This window comes from Plecotus auritus (genome assembly GCF_963455305.1).
Source record: "Plecotus auritus genome assembly, chromosome: 1".
Taxonomy (NCBI): Eukaryota; Metazoa; Chordata; class Mammalia; order Chiroptera; family Vespertilionidae; genus Plecotus; species Plecotus auritus.
In genome coordinates this window covers 45,625,223-45,637,890 of record NC_137770.1, presented here as the reverse complement: position 1 = coordinate 45,637,890, position 12,668 = coordinate 45,625,223, and the positions used below count along the sequence as shown (strand labels likewise).

At 43.8% G+C, this 12,668-nt stretch overlaps 1 protein-coding gene across 6 annotated transcripts in view; it reads right to left on the bottom strand.

Annotated features, from left to right (window-relative positions):
• Positions 1 to 12,668, bottom strand: part of NIN (ninein) — a 113,204-nt gene that overhangs the window by 24,944 nt on the left and 75,592 nt on the right. For 4 of the 6 annotated variants that reach the window (XR_013960410.1, XM_080664620.1, XM_080664621.1 and 1 more), the window contains exons 16-22: positions 11,940 to 12,061; positions 10,323 to 10,828; positions 7,006 to 9,156; positions 5,597 to 5,722; positions 5,419 to 5,488; positions 3,502 to 3,714; positions 2,255 to 2,368 (exon numbers count right to left, since the gene is read on the bottom strand). Coding sequence is in view for 5 of the 6 variants with exons in the window: in XM_080664620.1 (XP_080520746.1) it covers positions 2,255 to 2,368; positions 3,502 to 3,714; positions 5,419 to 5,488; positions 5,597 to 5,722; positions 7,006 to 9,156; positions 10,323 to 10,828; positions 11,940 to 12,061 (3,302 nt within the window). In the remaining variant the exon portion in view is untranslated. The remainder of the gene's footprint in view (positions 1 to 2,254; positions 2,369 to 3,501; positions 3,715 to 5,418; positions 5,489 to 5,596; positions 5,723 to 7,005; positions 9,157 to 10,322; positions 10,829 to 11,939; positions 12,062 to 12,668) is intronic. The other 2 variants (XM_080664623.1, XM_080664624.1) reach the window with 1 other exon arrangement.

Sequence of the window (12,668 nt, the reverse complement as noted above, 5' to 3'; positions counted from 1 at the left end):
GGCAATCGGGCTGGCCAGGGAGCAGTTAGGCGTCGATCAGGCTGGCAGGGGTGTGGTTAGGGGCAATCAGGCAGAGGCAGGCAAGTGGTTGAGAGCCAGCAGTCCTGGATTGTGAGAGGGATGTCCGACCGCCCGCTTAGGCCCGATCCTGGTTGGCAGTCGGACATCCTTCAAGGGGTCCCAGATTGGAGAGGGTGCAGGCTGGGCTGAGGGACACCCCCCGCCCCGTGCATGAATTTTGTGCACTGGGCCTCAAGTTTATTAATAAACTGGGCAGGGATGCACGCCGGCAGCATCACATACCAGGCCAGGGACACAGACAAGCAGCATCATGTCCCTGGCCAGGGATGCAGGCAGGATGCACGTAGGCAGTGCCACATCCCAGGCCAGGGACGCACCTCTGCCGGGGCACCTCTGCTTCCGCCGGGGGCTGCCCCCAGGACTGGGCTCTGTGGAGGCCCTCCTGGTGATGGCAGTCCCCGTCGACCCTCTCCTGCTGTACATGCCTCCTGCTGATCGGTCATGATGTTACGGTGTCCTGGACAATTTGCATATTCCTCTTTTATTATATAGGACTAGAGGCCCATTGCAGGAAGATTCCTGCAATAGGGCTTCCTGCGGTGGTCTGCTTCCCTCCCTTCTCCCCTGCCCTGCCTGCTTTGCTCCCTTCTGCAACGCTTGGCTTCCTTCTACGCTGTCTTCAGTTTTCGCTCTGCTCCTGAATATGCAAATTAACTGCCATCTTGGTTGTGTTAATTTGCATACTTGCTCCTGATTGGCTGGTGGGCGTGGCTTTGTGGGTGTAGCTGAGTGATGTTAATTTGCATATTACTCTTTTATTAGATGGGATTAGGAAATCAAGACTGACAGGAGTCACTTAGAAGTCAACATGAACAGAACACTCAGTGGTAGGGACACCGTTATGCTCATAAAATGAACAGATACAAGAGAGAATTTTATAACCTAAGGATGTCATAATGTTAAAGTAATCTATTTGTGAAGCAAATTAAATGAAATGGAATGATGAAATTCTATTATAAATCGGTTTTGCTCAAGCAGAAAGATTCCTGTACTCACTGAAAATTTCAGAATCTATAATAATAAAAGTGTAATATGCAAATTGATGAACAACTGTACAGCAGAATGACCGTCCGGGTGACCATGCTATGACATGCACTGGTGCCAGGCCAGCCAAGGCAGGTGCGATGTGATTGGTTGGGGGACCCACCATCGCTCCATGATCACTCTGCAGAGGGAGGCCCAGGCCACTCTCTGCGGGGCAATCAATGTGGGGGCTCTGCAATCGATTGCCCCAAATAGGGAGGCCCAGGCCACAGGCCAGTGACGCTGTGGCAGGTGTGCGAGGCTGGCCAGTGATCGCTCCGCAGAGGGAGGCCCAGGCTAGCCAAGCAATTGCACCCCACACCTGTCGCCTGCAGAGGGAGGTGACCGTGGAAGGGGGGAAGTGCCGCATAGATGGCAAGCAGTGGCAGCGGTGTGGGCGGGGCCAGCTGTTGGCAGCTGGGGGAAGGAAAGCCCTGATAGGCCCTGATCACTGGCCAGGCCTAGGGACCATACCCGAGGGGTCCCGGATTGTGAGAGGGCGGAGGCCGGACTGAGGGACACTCCTCCTGCCCTCCTGCACTAATTTCGTGTACCCGGCCTCTAGTAAAGAATAAAATAGGACAATGTCCAGGATATAACTTTAAGGTAAACTCTCTTTTATACTTAAAATTAAGTCTTTGAAACTTTGAACTAGGCTCTGAAAGCCAGATTCGTAAGTGAGACCGCATCCCTGATAATCCTCTAGAATTTACCCTTATGCCTGAGATGCCTCATTCTTGCTGTGAGGAAAGGGTAGGAAGGACCAACTTCACCTTTGTCTCATGAATCTGGGTGGATAGTTATTAAAGTTATAAGGAAAGAGTTACCTTCTTTTTAGACAAACTTATATTGCTTTTTCATCTGGATTGGAGAAAGTAGAACATCAACTTTCTTAAACTGCCGTGGTTGAGATCATTGATAGCAACAGAATTTCAGTCTACGACATATATAAGTTACAAACTAGAACTAGAGATTTAGCAATAAAAGCCCTTAAAAATAGACTTGTATTGCAAGTCTTCAACTTTACCAAGCAATAAGCTAGTTGACAGGATTCAGTTCAAAGGACATTTGGTAGCTGCAAAGCCAGGCCATCAGGTACATACTGTTCCACAAGAGGTTCCCCCGGACCTCTCCTAAGCAGCAGTCTTACCTGCTTCATTTTCTCCAGTTCATCTTTGAGAAGGAGGTTTTCCTGTTCCACAATATGCGTCTGTATTTTAACTTCAGAGAGTTCTGCCTCCAAAGAAGACACTAAAGTGGAGAACTAAGAAAAACATTAAAAAGTTAAGTAACAGACACACTCATTTAGCTTGAGAAAACTTACTAGGCCACAAAAGGCAGCATTAGGGACACACTAGTCCAAATTCAATGACACACTGTTTTGTTTTTAAATAAGGGAAAGTTTGCTTAGAAAGTTACAGAAGTAGTAGAAGGACCCTTGGTGCTTAGGAGAAAGAGGGAGAGAGATAGACCTCTTGAGGGACAAACGAGGAAGCAGAGGCACGGATGTGCTCCAGGAGAGAGAGAGAGAGAGAGAGAGAGAGAGAGAGAGAGAGAGAGAGAGAGAGAGAAAGAGAGAGGGAGAGAACCAATGACACCGTTTTATGGCCATTCAACCTTATACTGAATGGAACCAATTAAATGATCTTTTAAAAGGTTCTTCTCTCAAAAGACATGGACATGATTTTTAGGATAGTTTTTGAAGATTTCCCCACTGTAAAGTAACTCTCTCTTGGAGACATATTTGAGGCTATGAAGATGGTGTTTCTCCTTAAACTTTTGCTTATTAATGTTAGTGTCTATCAGTAGGTTTTGTCTACAATTACTACTCTGGTATTTGCCTTCTAATGACTTCCTATTTTTTCTACATTTATTAATTGGAATTCTACTCTAAGGAAGACAGTGTGTCTCCCCCTTTTATTTACTTACTCAGTTTTTTATATTGGTGTGGTCATATAGATATTTATTTTATCTTACGTTTTAAGTTTATTTATTTATATTTTACTACGATTATTTTGTTGCTGAAATCGTTCCATCTTTGGCCTAAAGGAGGTTGGGCCTGTGTCCTTTCAACATGCCCCATCTTTTTTGAGCATTTTTTTCTTCCTGGCACCGTGAAATATTCCAGGCTCATCTTGAATTTTTCTTGTCCCCCAGCCTTGGAATCAATCGTTTTTCCAAGGAGCCCTGGTTCCTTTTATAGGAGAAAGGTGTTTAGAAACCAAGATCTGGGTCATCCATAAATACACATCTATATATCTCTGTCTATTCATATGCCGGTACCACACTGTTTTCATTATGAAGACTTTATGTACAAGAAATGTAATACAGTATAAGCATTTCTTTTATTTGTTGGGATTTCCTCCACAAAGGCTGTGGGGTGGCTGCAGGCTGTACCTGCACTTTACAGCGTTCCAGTTCCTCTTCCAGAGTAGACTTCTCCTCTTCCCACTCCTCGAACGTGCCGCGCCCTGGCTTCTTCTCCTGGCACAGCACTTCCGCCAGACGTTGGTTAAGCTCTTGCAATTCTCTCTGATTTTGAGAGTTCTTTTGGCTAAGTTCCATCTTTTCCAAATCCAACTGTTGGTTTTTGGTTTTTAATTCTGAAATCTAATTAAAATTGAAATAAGTTTTAAAAACTAGTTACCCTACTTATGCTAAAAAAAAAAACACACAGATTTAGAGACTAATTGGTTTTTCCCTCGATATGTAGATGAAGTTACACACACTTAATAACAGAAATAATACAGAGTAACTGTTACACATTCAGTCAGTTCAGAAGTGTGTGAGGAAGTGATAGATACTCAGTCCAAATCCACGCCACATGAGTAGCCATGGTTCACAGCTGGATACACATGTATCCCTCCAGATTGTTTTCTATGCATATAACAAAACCCGTATACTGTACACAGAGAGATTTCTTTCTTTATAACAAAAATTGGAATCATTTCAGATGTTTGGACAGCCTGTTTTCCCACTTACCCTATCTTACAGACCCATCTTTTAAGTCAGTGCATTCAGAAACCACCAGATGCTACATATTTTAGTGGCTGTCGGGTATTCCAAGGATCAAGACATTGCATAATGCATTGAATTTTAATGATGAAGAAACAAAGCAATCTTTTGGAAAATTCACTTACATATGTTCGCATTTTGTATTTAGGATCTTTTATTATTTTAGCAGTGGGGCTGTTGGGTTAGAAGGCGGGCATAAACATTACTATTTTTATAGATGTCCCCAAAACGTCTTTCTCACAGTGCTACCAACTTACAGTTCTACCAACTAGGTATGAGCACCTTCGTTTCCTCACCACCTCTTTTATTTTGATGAAATCACTCTTTAATTTTTGCTAATCAGAAAAAAGAAACTCATTTAATTTGTACTTCCCTAATCACTAATGAGGCTGACCATCTTTTTATATGTTGTATTCTTTTTTTTTTTCTGTGACTTGACCATTCATATTGGTTATCCATTTTTCATCTGGGTTTTGCCATCTATACATATAAAAGCCCAGGGACCGGAACAGCGGAACGATCAGAACAACCAGTGGCTATGACACGCACTGTGGCAGCTAACCAGCCTGATCCAGGCCCCAATTGCCTCCCCCTCCCACCCCTCGATCGGCCCCAACACCCTGATTGGGGGCGGGACCGGCACCAACTGCCCGCAGCCCCTCCCCAGCCGGCCGACCCCAGCTGTGCACGAATACATGCACCGGGCCTCTAGTTTGTTTAAAGTGTACAAAATACATTTTGGACGTCAACACCTTGTCTACTCTTTTTCCAGGATGCCCTGACTGTTTCAGACAGATTTTTAAGTGGCCTTCACCCACACCATTGCATGTTGTGAGATTGTACAAATTGGGCATTAACTGGCACAAGTTATCTAAATAAATCATAATTCTGTGAAAAGATACTGACTAATTGGTATTCGGTATCTGTGAAATTTTGTACTTAACTTTCTGCTTTCAATCCTGGTGAGAAAAGAGGAAGGAGCTAACAGTTGCAACTAACTGTCTGAGGGAGAGAACTAGTATGACAGAGGTTTGGTTTTAGAAGTATCACCTACCCATTCCCACGGACATAAAACTTGTATCAAGCACTCAGAGCCAAGAAATGATAATACATGATTAAACCCACAAAAAATAGGAACTGAGAGTCATCATGAGGTGAGTTTCCATTTTGAATCTCTGAACCTTACCACCACTACCTACATATTATTCCAATAGCATATCCTAGAAATCTGTAAATTTCAAATAAAAAAAGAAAATTTCAGACTCAAGTAACACTCTGAAGTATGAAATATCTCCTTACCTGTTTCTTTAAATTTTCAACCATCTGCTGAACTGCGGCTTTTTCCTGTTTTACAGTTTCTATATTTTGCCTAAAGGGACAATGAAAACATAACTTAAGAGTTAGGCTTTAAATGTTGAAGTAAAATAGTTTTAGTCCCTGCAAAAATGCCTTAAGAAAACATAAGTATATGTCTTACCACATTTCTTCCTGAGATCCATTTAATTTCTCCAACTGCAGGTTAGAAATGCTATCTTCTTCACTTAGAGTAGTAATTTCATTTCTCAAAATAGAATTTTCTTCTTGAAGCTTCTCAGATTCATATCTGAAGCAGAGATTTGAAAAGTAGTTACAACAAGGCAGTCATCTGGCGTCCTTGGAAAATACTTTCTAGTAATTTCCAATGAAACAAGTATTTCATGCCAGTTAAAACGAGAAGTCTAAATTAGTAGTCTCTGTTCTTAGAAATCAAACTATAACATTTTGACTCATTTCTTATGGGAAGTAAGACTCCCACTAAGACATGAGGGAAGCGTGGCTAAAACACTTGTGCACGGAGACAGAGGGAGACGCCATGCCCACTCTGGTTGCTGATGGCGTCTGGGGCGAGCCTACTGCTTTGAGCAAGTAACTTCCTTTATCTCAGTCTCCAGGCCTGCCTGCTGCCAATGGACATACACCGTGTTACTCAGTTGTACTAGCTTTAGTTCTAGGCCCCAAGGTACCCGGAGAAAGAAAATTCACTACATGAATAAAAGGGCCATGCTGAAATATACACAATGTTTACTTTGTAATTTTTTTTTCCATTTCATTATATTCTGGTTTTTAGAATGGAAAATCATCTGAAGTAAGAAGAGGAAAAACTACATCCAGAATTAAATTATCTTGTTTCATATCATTAAGATGTTGCAGACATGATGTAATCTTTTACACTTTTTTTTTTAAAACCAAATTGGCTAGAAGACTATTGCAATGTATTTTATAAAGTCAAGTGAGCAGTGGTTCAGGTCTTTTTGTTGTTGTCTTTATTTTCAAGCACATTTATTAGAATCTGATAGCTCCTCAATTAAATTATATGTCCTAAGATAAATTTCTGTTGTTCACGGAATACTGGCATGTCTCTTCAAGTGGTAGAAGGGAAAAAACTATAAGCTACAAACACATTTATCCTATATTAGTATAAAAAGAGAGTTATCTACCAAGCAAGCTAATAATATATAAAAGGCATTCATTCTCATATAACATGTTTCATCAACATGAGGAAAATAACATTTAACAACAACAAAAATTCTACGCGTCCAAATGAAGGGCTAGAAAAGAGTTAAAGACTCGACATACACGGATGATGCACGGGGTTAAACAGCAAACACGCTCCGTTATCAACTTACACACGTCAATGAATGACATTCATTTCCTACAGAGGAAGGGGGTGCCTCCTAGGCAAGGTTATTCTACTTGTTAAGGTGACAGAAGCAGAAGGAAGTCTAAAGCACTGCCCTCTTCTTGGAGACTAACAGGTTAGTGTCTCTAGGTACAGCAAGCAGCGGAAGTTAGATGTGGCCAGGTGCTCGGTGGGATTCCGTGAATTTTAGAAGGTGCATACGTTACCTCAGAAGCTCAACTTTCTGCTGCATCTCACTGCACGTGATCTGCAAGTCATGCATCATTGCCTTCAACTCTTCCTCTTTCCCTCCTTGAGCAGGGACATCTTTTTGCTTCACTAAATTAGTGACTCTCTCCCTCAACTTCCTAGTCAGCTCCTGCAGCTTTTTTTTCTCCAGTTCTAACTCCGCTATCACGGCCTGACGCTGGAGATGTCTGTGTTGGAGGCCTAGGAGGGTGGTGTTTTCCTGTATGATCACCTCGTTCTGTTCTCCAGGCTTTTCTCCGTGAGTCTGGATTGTTCTGTGCAGCCAGGCAATTTCACGTGCTTTTATTTTCCCCAGGATCTGGGTGTTCTCCTGCTCAAGGTACTGGTTTTCTTGATAATGTTCTTCTATAACCCGGCATACATTCAAAGCCTTTGATGAAGGTGCTTCCAGCGTCTGATTGAACACAAGTACCTTCCCGTCAGGCTCGCGCGTGGGGTCCAGGTCCTCTAACGGGGCTTCCCACAGGGAGGAGCAGCCACACTGGAGCACTGCTCTTTCTTGCAGCCTCTCAATCGTGCCTTCAAGCCTCAAAACCACCACGTGCAGCTCCTCGTTTTCCCTCCTGACCTCATCGTAACTCTTTTCCAGGCTGAGGAACGTTTCGGTTGCTTCTCCCGCTCTCTGCAGCTCGGCCTGCAGTCGGAACACCTCTGACTCGAGCTCCTTGTTGTTTTCCAGGGCTTCCTCGTAGTGCGTCTCCAACACGCGCAGCTCTTCCTGGAGACAGTCGTTTTCTCTGCCCGCGTCTTCGTATAACAGTTTGTACCTGGGAGAAGCCTCGGCGATTCTCTCCAGCACACCTAGTTTCTTCTTTAGCACGGAAACATCGAAGAGCAGGTCCTGCTTCTTCTCAGAAGCTCGATCGCAGTCTGCGCGTAAGACCATTAATTGTTCCTGAAGTTGAGAAATCTGATTCTTCAGGTCCCAGGTCTCAGTCCTGGTCTCATCACTGTTTTCAAGCTCGGAAAAACTCCCCAGGGACGCTTCAGACGCCTCGACTCTGACCTCCCGTCTCTGAACAGAGCTCGTCCCTGTGCTTCCCAGATCCCGGGCCTCGTCGCCTTGCAGGTCGCTCAGGACGCGCTGCCGGGGGACACCTTCTACTTGCTTTCCTCGGTTTTGCAGTAAATACGGCTCTGTTTGTTCCACAGAATTTCCGAAAAGCCCACTGGTTGCCTCCTCTAAGCAAGACGACATGACAGACCCTGGCTCTAATTTCTGCAGCCTCTGTTGCAATCTAGAGATTTCAGCAGCCATCTTCACGTTTTCCTTCACTGCCTGTTCGTGAGCTCTCTGCAGGCTCAAAAGGACATCTCCATTCTCTTCCAACAGCTGCTCTCCTTGCTGGAGCAGGGACAGGGCTCCACTTCCTTCTGCCTCCTCCCCTCCCGTTTCCTGGCAGCCGTTCTGAAGCCTGGAAGGAGGAGATGCCACCTGCTGCATCTCCTTAATTTTATTCTGAAGCCGGGCGAGTTCTGTGCTCATCTCAGCTCTGTCTCGATCTGCTTTCTCACAGGTCACTCTGTGGGCGCTCTCCATGGCCAGCAGCTTGGACATCATTTCCTGCCTCTCCTGGTCACGTTCCATTTCCAGCCTTTCAAGCCGCTGGTTGGCCAGCTGCTCCGAGACGCCCGCCTGGCACAGGACCTGCTCGCGGTCCTTCAGCTCTCTCTCGTGACTGCGTTTCAGCTCCAGGATCTGGTTGGACAGTAGACTTTGCTGACTTTCAGACACATTTCTTAAGTCTTCCAGGTCTTTGAGTAGCTGCTCTCTCTCACCAGCCATACTATTCAGGTGTTCTTTGTATGTTTTCTCCAGCATCTCTCTTTCCTGGGTCAAGACCAGGGAAGTCGCTTTCTCTCTCTGGAGAGTCTCCTTCAGCTGCTCCTGGGCCTCGGCACACTCCTGCGTGAGCTCGTCCTTCTCAAACTGCCACTGAGACCTCTCCTCGCGCTGCTGTTCCAGGAGCTCCCTCAGCTCTTGGCGCAGGTGCCTCTCCAGGCTGTGCAGAGCACTTTCACATCTCTCAGTGACTTTCTGACAATCAGCCTGAAACTGGGCTTCTATCTGACAGGTTCTTCTAGTACACTCAGTTTCCATTTTTCCCCTAAATGTGGTCAACATACAGCATTACTGAAACTGCCATCAATTCCAGAAGCAAACAAAGAAAACATTTCCCATGCATAGGAGAAGCTGCCAAGCAACAATTTCAATACGTTCTAGAAATAGTTTTCACTTCTCCCTCTGTGATTCATTTATACTGAGAAGGGATGTCATTTCTGAGAGCCAAGACCAGCAGCCATAATTGAAAAGACTCAGTACTTACTTCTCTCTGCATTTATAAGAAAAAATGTAGAAAGAAAAAAAAAATTCTTTGGCATTCTCCTGGATGCCTTTGTTTTTAGATTTTTAACTAAATACTTAAACTGATATTTCACGGTAAATGATCAAATGCATTTATAGCCCCCTAACTTGGGAAATATAATTTTTTTCTTTTTAATTAAGTATGCATTGAAGGATAATCATCACATAAACTACAAGAATTACAGTCCCTTATGTTTTTGCCCCGTATTTAATGAAGTAGCACTGCGGTCATCAGAGTATGAAGCACCAAAGGCCTCATATGTACCTGAGAGTTCACATGAGTAAGGTAAGCACACAGTAGAGTTTCATAACTCTGGGAGGAAATGTGACTTTGCCCAGAATGTAGTTTATAAATAGCGTTTCTCAGAACACAACAGGACGGAATGAGGAAGGACCCACATTTGCAATAATCTTATCCTTATCTGTGACCTTAAAATATACAAGTCTGAGCTCCAGTCAGGTGGCTCAATTGGTTGGGGCATCGTCCCGTACACCAAAAGGTTGCAGGTTCGATTCCCGGTCAGGGCACATACCTAGGTTGTGGGTTTGATCTCCAGTCAGGGCGCATATGGGAGGCAACCAGTTGATGTTTCTCTCTCACATCGACATCTCTCTCTCTCTCTCTGTCTCTCCCTCTCCCTCTCTAAAAATCAATAAAAACATATCCTTGAGGATTAAAAAAAATACAAGTCTGTCACCAAGCATACTTTCCCCTTTTAAGAGAAAAACAGTTTCAATAACCTCAAGACGGTTTACATCTGAAAAATGGCAAAACAAGTTGAAAAATTGAAAAAGTGTTTCAAGGGGCTATTATGCCTTGTGATTTGTTAGAGTCTCCTTCTCTGACTGGACCTTCTGGTGCCTGGGACGGACAGACCCCAGGTTGCTCCATTTCCCCCAATTCCTTACCTTTCCTCCTGAAATTCCCTTTGGTGTTTTTCCAAGAGCTCTTTTCGCAACTCCTCCTTCTCGAGGGTGTGCTTCTCCGCCAGGCTTTTCAGCTGCTCCTGGTGGAATTGCTCGAGTTCCTGAGTCAAGCCCCTCACCTTCTCTTCTGTCCAGGCACCACTGTGAAGAAGTCCCTCCCTCTCTCGGGCGAAGCGCTCCTCTGCCTGCTCCAGTCTGTCCCTGAGCTCTGCCTCATGTTCCAGCCTCAGCGTCTCCTGCAGGAGAGTCTTTTCCTCATCCCACCTCATCTGCAGTTGTTTCTTCTCCCCCTCGTGTTTGCAGTTAGTCATATGTTGTGCCTCCTGGAGCACCACTGCCTGGCCCTGGAGTTCCGCAATTTCATGTTTAAGGTCACTTATTTGTTTTTCCAGGATGTGCACTTCATTCTCATACTTTTGCCTCATGTTCTCCTGCTCCTTTTCACAGGCAGCCTTGGTTTCATCTAGCTGCTTTTCATAATGGTGCACCTAAAGTCAGAAAGCAAAGCCACCACAATGTTACTCAACTCTGGGCCGTGGAAATGGGATGGGGCAGAAGTACTTTCTTTCCTACAATACATTCCTCAGCATTCCCATTTTGTTTTAAAGTAACAATTCAAAAACACATTAAATAAGATACATTTAAATCAGGCATTGTTTGCTTTCCTTTATTTTAACTTGGCTGAATTGTATTAGTTTCTGAACATAAACTGACTAGACCTTCCCATAGATACCACTGATCATCCCAGGCATCCTTTCCTGCTATGAACTTAGGGGCTTAACATACTTAATTAAATTCATATATTTACTGAACACCTATCAGGCACCCTGCAAGCCTCGTGGGGACACAAAGGTGGGTAAGACATAGTCCCTGCCATCAAGGAGAAACCTGTCTAGACATGGTTATGACAAACACAGAGAACTGAACTATGAGACAGAATAAAATATATATACATATGGTATAGAAGAAAGAGCTACAATGTAACCAGGGGATTCAAAGGAGGGAAAAAGCACCTTTGGTGGGGGGAATTCAGGAATGGGTTCAGCAAGAGGAAAACATTTGATATAAACTCTGAAGGGTAAGTAGACTTTCGAGAGAGAGAGAAATAGCATAGCATGTAATAGCATGAGCTTACGAGCACAGTCAGATGAAAAACAGAAAACTGCCTGGTTCGACTGGAGGATAGGATAACTCCAAGGAATGGTAAAAGAGAAAAATGAAAAAATAAGTTGAAGTGACAAGGTTAAGGAATGGTTTTGGAGGCCAATATTCAGAACTTGTACATAATTTAAGAGATAATGTTATAGTAAAGGGCTTTTTTTTGTTTGTTTTATCAAGACATTTTTTAACAAGTTGAAAATGTATGGCCTTCGAGTTCTATGCTTGCAGGAAAATGAAGATCTTACATTTTGGAGAAACTCTGAGGAAAAGGTCTCACCTTTGGCCTATGAAACCATCCTGAGGGACTGGGTTCCCGGTAGCCACCAAGATACAAGAGAAAATATATAGAAAATGCTGCTGTATGAGAACAAAGAACTAAGAATCTACTACAGTGAAAGCCTATCAAAGAATTAGAGAACAGGATTGGTAAGGACTTACTTTATCTTCAAGCTCCAGTCTTAGGTGACCCAAGTCCCTCTGATGATGTTCTTTCATCTGTTCGATGACCAGCTCTGCCTCGAGGCTCATATTCAGTGGATTGCAATCTTCAGAACCAAGCCCTGAAAATACATGAGATCTACTGACCCTGATCTTTCAGTAACACAGCTGGCACCAGAGGAGGGATATCCATTGAATAAAGGAATAATTTTAGCCTAAATTGCCACAGATGAGATCTACTAGGAAACTGTAGAAGGCAAGAGAAGGCTCAGTGGACAGAGCATAGGCCTGCGGACTGAAGGGTCCCAGGTTCGATTCTGGTCAAGGGCATGTACCTTGGTTGCGGACACATCCCCAGTAGGAGGTGTGCAGGAGGCAGCTGATCGATGTTTCTCTCTCATCGATGTTTCTAATTCTCTATCCCTCTCCCTTCCTCTCTGTAAAAAATCAATAAAATATATATAAAAAATAAATAAATAAAATAAAATAGCAGCTCCCACCGTCATGTTTAAAAAAAAAAAAAAAAGAGAGAAGTCTCTTCTGTTTTTGAGCATCAGGGAAAACAAGAGAAACATGAAGGTGAGCAGATTCTGTCACGTACAGTCAATGCACCAAACCTTACAGAATCCATCTTTTTGGACAGTATGTGGGGAGTAGATGTGGAAACTCTTTCTTAAACATGATTGCCTCCTAACAAAAATGCTGTGGACTGAAGTAGTTTGGTCAAAT